The sequence below is a fragment of the Pygoscelis adeliae genome, unplaced genomic scaffold (genome assembly GCF_000699105.1).
Source record: "Pygoscelis adeliae isolate BGI_AS28 unplaced genomic scaffold, ASM69910v1 Scaffold117, whole genome shotgun sequence".
NCBI lineage: Eukaryota > Metazoa > Chordata > Aves > Sphenisciformes > Spheniscidae > Pygoscelis > Pygoscelis adeliae.
This window is the reverse complement of record NW_008825270.1, coordinates 3,708,633-3,719,969: the sequence shown is the minus strand read 5'-3', so window position 1 is coordinate 3,719,969 and position 11,337 is coordinate 3,708,633. Positions and strand designations below refer to the sequence as shown.

At 50.1% G+C, this 11,337-nt stretch overlaps 2 protein-coding genes across 2 annotated transcripts in view; one reads left to right on the top strand and one right to left on the bottom strand.

Moving 5' to 3' along the window:
* Positions 1-1,645, top strand: part of TP53I11 (tumor protein p53 inducible protein 11) — a 4,956-nt gene extending 3,311 nt beyond the window's left edge. Inside the window, exons 5-6 of the mRNA XM_009329691.1 lie at positions 197-298; positions 1,512-1,645. Of these exons, the coding sequence (XP_009327966.1) occupies positions 197-298; positions 1,512-1,645 (236 nt within the window). The remainder of the gene's footprint in view (positions 1-196; positions 299-1,511) is intronic.
* Positions 1,646-5,323: 3,678 nt separating this feature from the next.
* The window catches only part of TSPAN18 (tetraspanin 18), a 63,424-nt gene continuing 57,410 nt past the window's right edge, over positions 5,324-11,337 (bottom strand). Inside the window, exons 8-9 of the mRNA XM_009329690.1 lie at positions 9,949-10,032; positions 5,324-8,959 (exon numbers count right to left, since the gene is read on the bottom strand). Of these exons, the coding sequence (XP_009327965.1) occupies positions 8,912-8,959; positions 9,949-10,032 (132 nt within the window). The 3' untranslated portion in view covers positions 5,324-8,911. The remainder of the gene's footprint in view (positions 8,960-9,948; positions 10,033-11,337) is intronic.

Below are 11,337 nucleotides of genomic sequence, written 5' to 3'. Positions count from 1 at the left end.
CGAGCGCCGCCTCGCGGGGATGGCTGGAAATGCAGCGGCCGCAGCAGCCGGGAGAGCGCAGCTGCCCGCAGAACTGCTTCCCCCCGTCCTCCCGTGGGAGGCCCAGACGGTTCGTGCGGGAGCAGGTGGGTGGGCTGCCCCTTCCCAGTGATCCCCCCTGGCCCTCGGGCAGCTGCGCTCTGCTGTCCCGCTGCAGGTATCTCGCTCATCATGTGGAACGCCCTCTACACGGCTGAAAAAGTCATTATCCGCTGGACCCTACTGACGGAGGCGTGCTACTTTGCCGTGCAGTTCCTGGGTGAGTAGCTGCAGCCACCCAGTAGGGAGGAGGACGCAAGGGATGGTGGTGCGTGCTGCGTACCCCCACCGGGCAGGGAGGAAGGAGAAGTGGAGGTGGGCCGAACAACTGGCGTTGGAACAGTGCCTTTGGGTCTGATGGAATAAACTCTAGGTTGTGCGGTGAGGCCCTGGGAGTCACGGTGGACTCAGCTGACGGGGAGATGCTGTCTCTGCTGCCTGGCTGGCACAGCCACAGGGCTACCCGATCCCCAGCTGTCCCTGTGCTGTGCCTGGCTTGTGCTGGAGACAGCTCCTTTACCCTGCGGGACTGGCAAAGATAACCTGGCCCCGGGAGCATCTTCCCTGCCAGCTGCTCTCCCTTTTCCTTCCTCAAGGAGTAGCTTTTGCCTTGGGCTGCTCACTGAAGGGTGCCCAGGTGCAGGGGAGACATCTTCCTCTGACAGTTCGTTTATTTTTCTCCCTAAAAACATTCTGGCCTTCATAGCCAGCACAGGTCATCTCCTGGAGTGGGCTGCCTAGGTGCTGGAGCTAACAAGACAAGACTGTAGAAACCTGTGCTAAAAAGGGGGATGTTTGGTCTTACCAAAACAGAGAATAACAGTTCAGCTTGTTTCTAGGGAGCTTGTCTATATTTAACAATGAAGGGGTTTTTGCATGTCTACATTGGTAGCTCACTAACTGTATTATAAAAGTAGCTGGTTTAGATATGGGCTATGTGTTAGTAGCCAAAAAAGAGAGGTGCTCAGAAAAGAGGTAGCATGTGTGGACTATGCGTATTTTGTAGATGTTTCTAAAGTTGAAAAATGTTTCTCAATCAGCACTGAAGTGGTCAAACCGCAAAGCAAACTCTGGAACATGCAGCTTCCACAGTTAACACCTGAGCACGATGGAAACTCACATCTGCTCGAGTGGCCATTTTGGGCTGTGGCTGCCTGAACATAGGGCTGCCTTTAAAGCAGGGTTTCTGTAAGTGAGCGCTCTGGGGACCGTGGGTCTGTGGCTAACTTCAAGGCTGTGAAATCAAGCTAGTGAAGAGCCTGTGCCACGGGTTCACTGTGCCTGTGAGCCTGTGGCGAAAGCTTCCGCATTCGCAAGTCTCGGCAGGTCTCGCTAGGAAGCTGCGTTAGAGGGCAGTAGAAAACAGCTTTGTGCTACTTGCCTCCATTTGTTTTTTCATCACCAACCTCTGCCTTGTCTTCCTCCTTCTCTAGTTACCACTGCCTCCCTGGTTGAGAGTAGCCGGATAGCCACAGGTGCCGTGCTCCTCCTGGTCAGCCGAGCCCTCTTCATCCTCATCAGCATTTATTATTATTACCAAGTTGGACGCCGTCCCAAGAAAGTCTAATTCCTGGGCTTTTTGTCATGGGAAGGGTGGGAGGGAGGGGTTTGTGTCGGTAATTTTGCATTATAATTATAACTTTTTGTTTGTTTGTTTGTTTTGGTTTTTTTGTTAGCCCCTTTTGGTTCTAAAGTGGTTTCCTTCTTTTCCACTTACCGGCATGAATCAGTGTGTAACTCGGTGCTGGTGGCATTGCCAGGTGAAATGGGGGGAGAGCAGTGTTGGGCAGGACCCCCCAGCCCCTCTGCAGGAGGCAAGGAGCAGCGGGAAGAAGGCTCAGGGAGGTGTGCAGGCCTGGCAGGCTCAGGGAAAAGATCCAGTTTCCCAGGGGGAACTGGCCGATGGGATCACAGGCTCTGGAACCCACTGGAACAAAGCACAACATAAGACCAGCACATTGAAACCAAATCCCTGAGGAGACAGGGCGAAGGACTCAGCTACTCCCCTTGGTAAGCCTTGCACCTGCCTGGTGGAGCGTGCCCTCGTGTACAGCTCGTTCCCCTTTTAGCAAGTACTGACTGTCCAGGTAGCTGGGAGCTGGACGAGGCTAGTTCTAGTTCAGCGCTTTGCAAACGGCTCTTCTTTCCTCGCTGCCAGAGGTGCCACCCTGCTTGTAGTTTTACACAGGGTGCTGTGCAAAGCTTGGCCAGAGATAGAGCAAAAGAAGAGGGAGGCTTCTTGCTTGTTCCCTTCGCAGGGACAGCGACAGGAACAGTGGAGCAGCTTGAACTACAATATGTGAGAAGCGAAGGAAGCTATTGGAAAAAGCCTGTTGAGTACAAAGACATCCCCTTGCTTGGGATGTTTCGTGAAGTTTCTAGGGGTCCTGTCCCTTCACACCAGAACACTTCCTACAGTTGCAGCTTTACTGATGGTAGCAGCAGTGGTGGGTGTGAGGTAGCATCTGATGCTTTAGTTAAGCAGGGGCTGGAGTGCTGCTGTGGTTACTGCTCGTGAGGGCAGAGCAAGCATCAACACAGCTGCTTGGATCAGTGAGCAGCCTCTAGAGATGAACCCCAGCTGTAGGAGATGGTGTTCCAGCTCTGCTAATGTGCAGGGATCACAGCTCTTCTGACTTTGAGGGGAGAGGACCAAAGTTTGTAGCATTAAGATACTTAACTGGGATGAAGAACAGCAAGGAGCGGCGTGTATGAAGGCATCATTGCCTTCTCTTGCCCAGTCAAGGAAGGACTAAATGTGCTTTAGTACTCACTGGCCACTTTCTCCAACACCTCCTGGGCTTAACAGCTTTGGCTGCCCTACTTCCTAGCAGTTTCCTTGCGGATTATCCCTGTCCACAGCTGGAGGCAGCCTTTTTTTCCTCCATGGGACTAAAGCCAGAAGATCTGTGTACAGGATACGGACTTCTTACTCATGTGCTACTGTTGACTGGATCAAAGTGTGCCCTGGAATAGAGCTGACATCCCAAAAATCCCAGTAGAAAGATGCCTACACAAACAGAAGTGCTTGTGTGAACAACAGCCCTCAAGCCACTGGTGAGACTGGGATCTATGGCTATTGCTGTTTAATATCTTAGTAGAGTTAGAAGAAGGTAGTGGGTAGTTGTTGTGTGTTGTGTTAGTGCTTTTGGCATTTAGAAGCAGCTGCATAAACTTGGGACACTGTGTGCATTGTACCTACTGGCCATGCAAAATGTCTGTCAGGTAAGAATATTGGAAATAGTTGAACCAGGAAACATCACAACTGTAATATTTTTCTTTTCCTAAGTAAATCAAATGGAGAGGCAACATCCAACAGCAGGCTAAATTCTGGAGCCTCCCAACAACACATGCCTGCCAAGCTGCTTTAAACATGTCCAAAATATGATACTAAGCAACTAGAACTTGTATTTAAGAGGAGCCTTTCTGTTCAGGTGGAAGAGTTGGGCTCTAAGAGGGAAACAGTTTCCCTGTGAGGCTGGAAATGATCAAGTGCCACCTGGAGAATATCACGAATTAGACCAAGCGGTGCTGCGTGTGGGAGCTGGAGCGTGGCACGCTGCGGCTGTTGCTCTCACCCTGCACACCACCTGCATGGGCAGCTGCAATGGCTTCAGTACAGCACTTCGGCTGTAGTTGTTGGTATAGGTACGTGAAGCTTGATTCTTTGTGTTTTGGGGGTCACATGAATGTATACACAGACTGATCGTTGGTTTTGGGGGGGTGGGAAATTGTGTTTCTAGGAAAGACAAGTAAAACTGACCACAGCAAAAGCAATCTTGCAGAAGAAGGAAATGGAGGGTTTTCTTAATGCTGCCCTCCCATCTGTGTTGGCCACAGGTCCTAGGAACTTCGTTATGACTCTGGGTCTGTAGACAGCTGCTTGATTAGCATACCTTAAAATGTCATCCAGCAGGTGAGAGAAATGAGTTGCTGCACTATGTCAGAGCAGTTCTCTGAAGACTTCTTGATGGTTAAATTAGGTGGGAGCGTGGGGGAAGCAGTTACAGCTTTCCAAAGGAGCTTTAAATCAGGTGAGGTCAGATTCCTCTGGTCCCCTGCTTAGCAGCTGCCTCTGCAAAACTTAAAACAGTGAGCCAATTCTAGTTTTGCCAGTCAATGTCTTCTGCTCCAACATAGAGCAAAGCCTGAGGGAGTGGCCATGTAAGAGATTTCATGCTACTTGGTACCTAGTCCTGAAAGGGGACAGATGAAGCTGTTTTATTTTCATGCTTCTTGCTCCATCTTGCTATAAATGGACCATGTAGAAAGTATGGAAGTGGACTGGGGCTCTACCTCTTCTATAACTAAGTGAGAAGGGGCAAATGGATGCCCCTGCCTGGCAATGGCTACAAAAAGGCTGTGGTCCCTGGTATGGTCCCTTCTCATCAGCAAGGTGCTGCGGGAGAAACACGGCCAGGCCCACTTGAGGAGGTGAATTTGTAGCAGGTGAGGTCTAGGAGGGAGTTTCTCAGGGCAGCTTGAGGGTGGAGCCCAGGCAGAGCATCCGCAGTGCTGCCAGAAACCAACTGTGGCTGGTTGTTTTCACTGTTGTGAATGGGGGGAAAGGGAGGAAGATGCTGAAACGTTTGTACAGAACTGCTTCGCTAAGGACAGAAGCGCTGGCATCACAGATGCAGGTGGCGGTTGAACATATAATTTGGGATCAAAAGGCTGAGGCATCACTTCAGGCTCTGCTACTGATCTGCTGAGAAAAAACTCCATCTCCACAGGCCTCAGTTTCCTTATCTGTTAAATTGTGAGAAAGGCCTTGGACTGACATCATCTCCCAAGGGAGACTGCAATGAATTACCTGCATTTGTATAATACTGTGCAGGGTTGGGAGTCATGTTCCCCAGAGGGTTGTCCTCCGAGCAGGCAGAGGCCAGGACTAAGGCTGACCCCCTTTCTCTGCCAGAGATGGACCCAAACCCTTGCATTCATAGAGCCCTCGCTTTTGAGGGTGAAGAAAGCTCATCATTCACATAACTCCCTACATTGCCTTATTTATGTCTAACCAAGATCTGGCAAACTGGAGCTGGTGACAAAGGAGAGGCTCTGTCTGTCCTAAGCTGGCCTCTCCTTTCTGGTCAAGGGTTTTTACTTGGGGTGGGGGGGCAGGAGAGAATGGGACACTTCAGTTTATACCTCATTTTAGCTGCTGTACCTGAGTTTATTCTTTCTCCTCTGGTAAGAAAATGACTGTACTTAACACCAAGTGAAAATTAAAGCGGTTTCACTTCACTGTCACGATATCTTTCTTTTATTTTTTATTTTTTTAAGAAACGCACACAAAAACCGTGCAGAGAGTGCTTCAGGCTTGTGTTCTGGTTTATATTACCAAAAAAAAGAATTCCTTTCAATATAAAAAAGCATTACAGTAGGGAATACAGGATAAATTAGCTCCACTATCTAATAAAAAGAACATTTACAGTTTTTTAAAATAGATTTCAAACATTATTTCACACGCAGCCCTTTTCCCAGGCATTCGTGACAGTCATTTGAGCATTAAATAACAGCCGGGAGGCAGGGGCGCCGAGAGGGGCTGTGGGCTCGCAGGCACAGGCTGCTCTCAACTACTTCCATCCAAGGTTCTTGGGCTGTGGTCACAGTGCTACAGTGAAGGAGGCAGCAGCACGGCAGCTCCCTCTGGTCCCCAGCCTGCCCAGAGCTCTCCAGCAAGCAGTGAATCTAGCTTGAGCCCCTGACCCCAAAATATTCACCAGAGCTGTTAAAAACAAATATAAAAATACAGTTGCTTCTCCTGCCTACTGTTCTGAAAACTATTGTACAACAGAGGGGGCAGCCACATAACCAAGGGACAAAACCAACAAATTTACATGCTTTGCCATACACCAGGAGTCTGCTTTCTGGCCTTGCTTGCTCATTAAATTCCCCCGAGGGAAATTCTTTTTGCCTGTTACCAACTTCCACAGGTCCTCTCAGACTTCCACGTATCTTTACAGCTATCTCCAGTTCTTGTTTAAAATGTGCTGCCGGGCTGTTGCTGGGGTTTCAAGCTGTGTTCCCAGTGGCACGCCGGCCAGCTGCAGAGGGATGTGAAGTCTTCATCCAGAAAAGAGCAATGGGGGATCAGACAAGGTAAGAGAGGAGAAACAACTGTGCAAAGGCCAGAATAACAGACGAATAAGAGATCTTTTTGAAGATACAGGGACAACCATTAGGGAAGAGGGAAAGTGAGAAAGCTAAAAACAGACAAAGCAATGAGTACAGAATTAGGAAAGCCAAAGAGAAATAAGCCTGCAGAGATCCTACTTCAGGCATGTATATTTACCACTTAGTGCTCTGGCTGCTTTGTTCTGGTTCCCCCAGTGCAGACAGTTTTTCCCCCATGCAGGAAAAGGCTTTAAGGCTTTTTTTTTTTTTTTCCTTTCAGCCACCCACCATGCACAAATCAGTGTATTTGCCTTCCAGGCTCTGACCTGAGACAGCCAGGCCTTTGCACAATAAACTGAGGGGAAAGGAAAAAATTGGAGGCTGGGGAGGCAGTTCTGCTTCTCTTGCTCACCTCCAGCCAAATTACCATCTCTGCTCATGGTTTTGTTCCTCCCTGGGAATTGCTCTCCCAGAACAGTCACTGACACCAGCTCCTGAGGCAGAAGCAGAAGAGATAAGCTCGCCTTCTGCTCGGCCTGTTCCCTGCAAGACTAGTAGATGCAACAAATTTTTCCTCTCTTAAGTGCAGCACCTGCTGTTGGGTACAAATACTGGTGGTTTTTGGCTAGCAAAACTGTTTTCCTTCATTAAACAACAGACCAGAATTTAATGCTAAAATGCCTCATTAAAAGCAGATCCAGAGGGAAACAATTTAGAAAAGCTTTCCATGAGGTTTAATGCAACATCTGAGGCCACTCAGCAGCTCTGGCCTCTTACTCCGTTGCTGGAATATGCTGACTGCGGCATGGGGGGGCTGCAGCTCTACCTGCCTGGGCCCTCTCCTGCTGATGAGCAAACTGTTGTTCTCAAATGAAGCTTGGAAAAGCTCTAATGCCTCCCTCCTGTTCCTTAATATCCTGATTCCCCAATCTGGACATTTAGCCAGCATCATTGTCTATTATGGACCGGTCTTTCTGCTGCTTTCCTTCCTTCCCTGTAGCCTGTGCAGTGCCACTGGGAGAGCTGAAGGGACACAGCCCCAGTGGTGTAAGCCAGGCAAAGCGCACCTGCTGCTGCCAAACCTGGGCACAAGGTTACTGCTTGGCTCCTCGCTGCTGCCTTCTGCCCCCTCTCCTTCCTTGCCAGTGGTTACAGCCTTTAAAGGGGCTGCTTTAAGCCGATATAAAAGTGCTCCATAATCTGAGCCTATAAAATCTGTAAAAAGACCTAAGCTAAACAAGAAACCACAGCCCCTTCTGTCCTCCCTCAAGCATAATGAGTTTGGGGTCAGGGAGTGACCAGATGAACAATTAAGGCAACAGGGGTTTAGGCTTCCAGAGGAGAGAAACCAGTAACCTGTCTGGGTCGATAACCACAACCACTGGAGCAATGGCTGGAGCGGTTTGGCTGGATGCTGGGTGCTCTTAGAGCCTGCCTGGGGCCTCAGCAGTTCCACCTTAATCTCTGACCAAGGTCCAGTCCCAGACATCTTTCTCAAGTTCACTTCCAAATGATTAAGTAGATGATACGTTAGTTAAATGTCAAACTAACTCAATGGAGGAAACACTCTCAACTAGCAGGCAGACTAAAACAATTCTGACTTGATGCTTTCTTCATGAGCCCATGTGAGGATCTCAGGGGAAAATCTCTGAGCAGAAATGATACAACAAGACTGTTTCAGGCAAACAGCATGGGAGCGGCTGACAAACCTCAGCCTCCTCCATCCAGCACCATGCCTGGAACTCCCCTTAGGGCTGGAAAGCATGTAGGAATCCACTGCAAATATTTATGCTAACAGAGCACCACAAATCGTTTTTTGCAAGTATGAAGGGAAAGGCAAAGGCCGACAAGATTTAAACACTATTTCCTCCCCTTCTCAGGAAGGCAGCAGTATCAATGATTCTTGACCAGAGCCATTATTTTTCCCAGGAGATGGGAACACAGCAAGGAACCATTTGCCCTCTTTCTTTTTCACAACAAGGAACAGGGAATCTTAGTAAAAACAGAAAAGCAGGCACCAAACTCTTGACCATCAGCCAGCCTTAGCTGAGTCCCATTGCTAAGTGAGACCATGCTGCCCCTGCTTGGGGCTCCAGAGAAAAGCCAGCCTCACTGAAGTGCCTGACTTCTCTGACAAGTTTCAGGTGACAGGGGCAAAGCTTCCACTGAAGAACATGTGTTTTCATTCTGTGGCTGGGTGTTAAAGCCAGAATCGCGTGAACAATGACTACCTACTTCTGAGATGAGCCACCACTGCTTCTTTCAAACCCACCTGGACAGTCACAGACTTTGGCCAACCTGTTGCCTTATCCAACCCCTGTGTGGCTGTTCTTCAGGCCTTTGCTGTCATAAAGTTACGAACGGTAGGCACGGCCTTGCAGGAGAGGCAGATGTGCTCATCCTCCTGCTCCCCTCGCCGGCTCTGTCAGTCTCTAGTGCAATCAGCTGCGCTGGGCTCCTGCTCCATGGCTGCTGCGGGTGGCTCTGGGCAAGGGTCCGGTGTACAGTGTAGTGCACATCACCTCAAAGTTCCAGCCCCTGAAGTACAATCCTTTTGGTCATTCATATATTACAACCCTCTTTTTTTTCTTTTTTTCCCTCTACCCCATTTTGTTAAAAAAAATAAAGTTTTTTGGGTGTTTTCAGGTTTTGTTTCTTCTGATTTTCCTTCTTTCTTCTGAGTACGTGGGGAATGTGGTGGTTCACGGGCCACCTCTTACTGGATCCCTCGAAAGAGACACATGGCAAAGATCATGGCAAACAGCTGGGAAGGGGGGGAAAGAAGAGGGCAAAAACAAAACAGAGAACCACGAGAGTCAGCTGCATCTTCTAGAAGATCAGCAAAGCCCTCCCTGGCCCCAGGACCACTCCTGCCTGCCCAGCAGTCAGTGGCGCAGTGAGGGGGACCCTTCCCACCACCCAGGGGAGGCTGTGGCAAAACTTTTTTTTTTGTTCCTGAAGGCGATCCCTCCCTTCCTTCCCTTGTCCCCCAAATTGTTTGTGGCTACAGCAGCAGCCTGGCTTCATTCCCAAACTGCCCTTGGTGTTGCAGGGGGAGCGGGCTCTGTGGTCCCTGCTCTGCACACCATTCCCACTGCCCAGAGCAGGCACAGCGGGGCCTTCATGGGGGCTGCTGGGGCACTGCCCAGCTCCTTCTCCTCTGCACGGGACAGGGCACTGGGGAAAGCACCCGGCCTTGCCCCAGCAATGCTGCAGGGACACCAATTCTGGGCTAATGTCGTGTCTGGGGGAAGCCCGTTCCTCAGAAACATCACCAAAGAGCCAGACACTAATGCTGGATAACAGAGGTGCTCTGGAGCCAATTTCAGGCTCTAAACATAAGTTTTTAAAGCAAAGGCACAGTTTGAACACGTTAACCAAGTGGCAGATTAGTCAGCTTGCTGGGGTGCTGCTGCACTACGGGCAGTGACGGTGTGGGGCCCTGGGGTAGGCGGTGGGTCCCCGAAGCCCCTATGGCCAGCGTGGCAGGGTGCGAGCTCTGCAGCAGGCCCAACACGAGGCGGCACTGCAGGCTTGCAGCACTGCAGGTGTGCAGCACCGGTTATTTCCCTGCCTTTTGTGGCAAAGGACCAAGCACCCGACTCTTTCTAGGCAGTTAAAACCACAAGTTGATAACCTGCTCGCGCTTTGCAGGAGCAGCTTCCCCTGGCAAGGGGGAGCACCCGCCTGTTTGCCTCACTGCTGGACATCTACCGACACTTGCTTTTCTTCTAGTCGCACAACAGTAAGTACCTCAATGGCCAACACTCCGATGGCAAGGGCTCCTGCAAGGTACACATAGGTCTCAAAGGAGTTCAGGATCACAGTGTAGCAGCCCTAGGAAGGACAAAACGTGGTGAGACACACCTGAGCAGCACATTGCGTTGTTCTCACAGCACAGCCCTCATTAGTACAAGCGGTGCTCTCAGATCCAGGCACCACAAGCACGGCTCCCTCTCACCCCCTCACCCAGCCCCACAGCACAGGAGGCAGAGACCCACAGGACAGTGCCAGGGAGGGGAAGGTTTTGCTGTAGGAGGCAAAATGTAGAAGGCATGGGAGTCGTTCACACCCACAACCCCTCACTGACCACAAGGAACTGTGTCTTCCTGCAGGGCAGAGAGGAGCAGCACGGGAGAGGCACTCCCTCTGCAAAGGACAGAGACTAAGCACAGAGGAAAGGACCCTCAGGGCAGATGACAGACAGACCAGGCTGGCTAGGGATAAGGACGATTTATTTAAAGCCAAGGCAGGAGATTCTTGAATCCTCTCTCATAGCCAGCAGCTCTTTCACACCCCAGGACCTTTTCCCTGTGCCTTCACCCAAAGGAGCATGGATGAACACCTGCTGACCTTCTGGCTATAGGAGAATTAATTTCATTAAGAACTCAGGGCCATGCACTACAGCAATCCTTCCACTTATGCAGCATAGCCACCATCATCTTTAACATAATTTATTATTGCTCATACAATAAACAGCAGGTAGATCTTCCGCAAAGGTTTCAGGATGTTTCTGGAAATCACCAGTTTATCCTGGCCTCAGTTCTCCCAGCCTAAAATTCCAACTCACCAGCAAATTTCCACAAATAGGTCACACATAAACAGAAAAGTAGATTGGAGTTTGTCCAATGTAAAAAGTAGCTCTCCTCCCCACTGAGCATATACTTCACACATACACGTTTAATCCCATCCATGCTGCTGGGATGTTTCAATCACCTGATTTTTTACTTCCACCCAAAAAGAAAATGTCTGAACTGCAAAGACAGCACAACAGTTACGTACTGGTGTCCATGACAGACCCTGCTCACTGTGAGTGAGACACAACCAGAGGAGAGCGAGGGAGAGCACAGAGGGGACCCACTCATGAGGCAGTCCCAGGGAGTGCAGACCGTTGGGGCAGTAACCAAGCTGTTAAAACCACACTCTTGTCAACATGAGACCGCTCAGCAGCAGCCCTGTTCCAGCCAATTTTCAGGGAAAAGCATCCAGCCCAGCAACAAAATGTTTGGGTGCTTGCCAGAACTCCAACCTTAACCCAACTTCCAGCATGCCCCACTCAGCTGGCTACAAACGGGGATGAGCACAAGGGCAGCCAGCACTGTCCTACCAGCACGGTGTCCCAAGAGCCTGACTTTGCTCCAG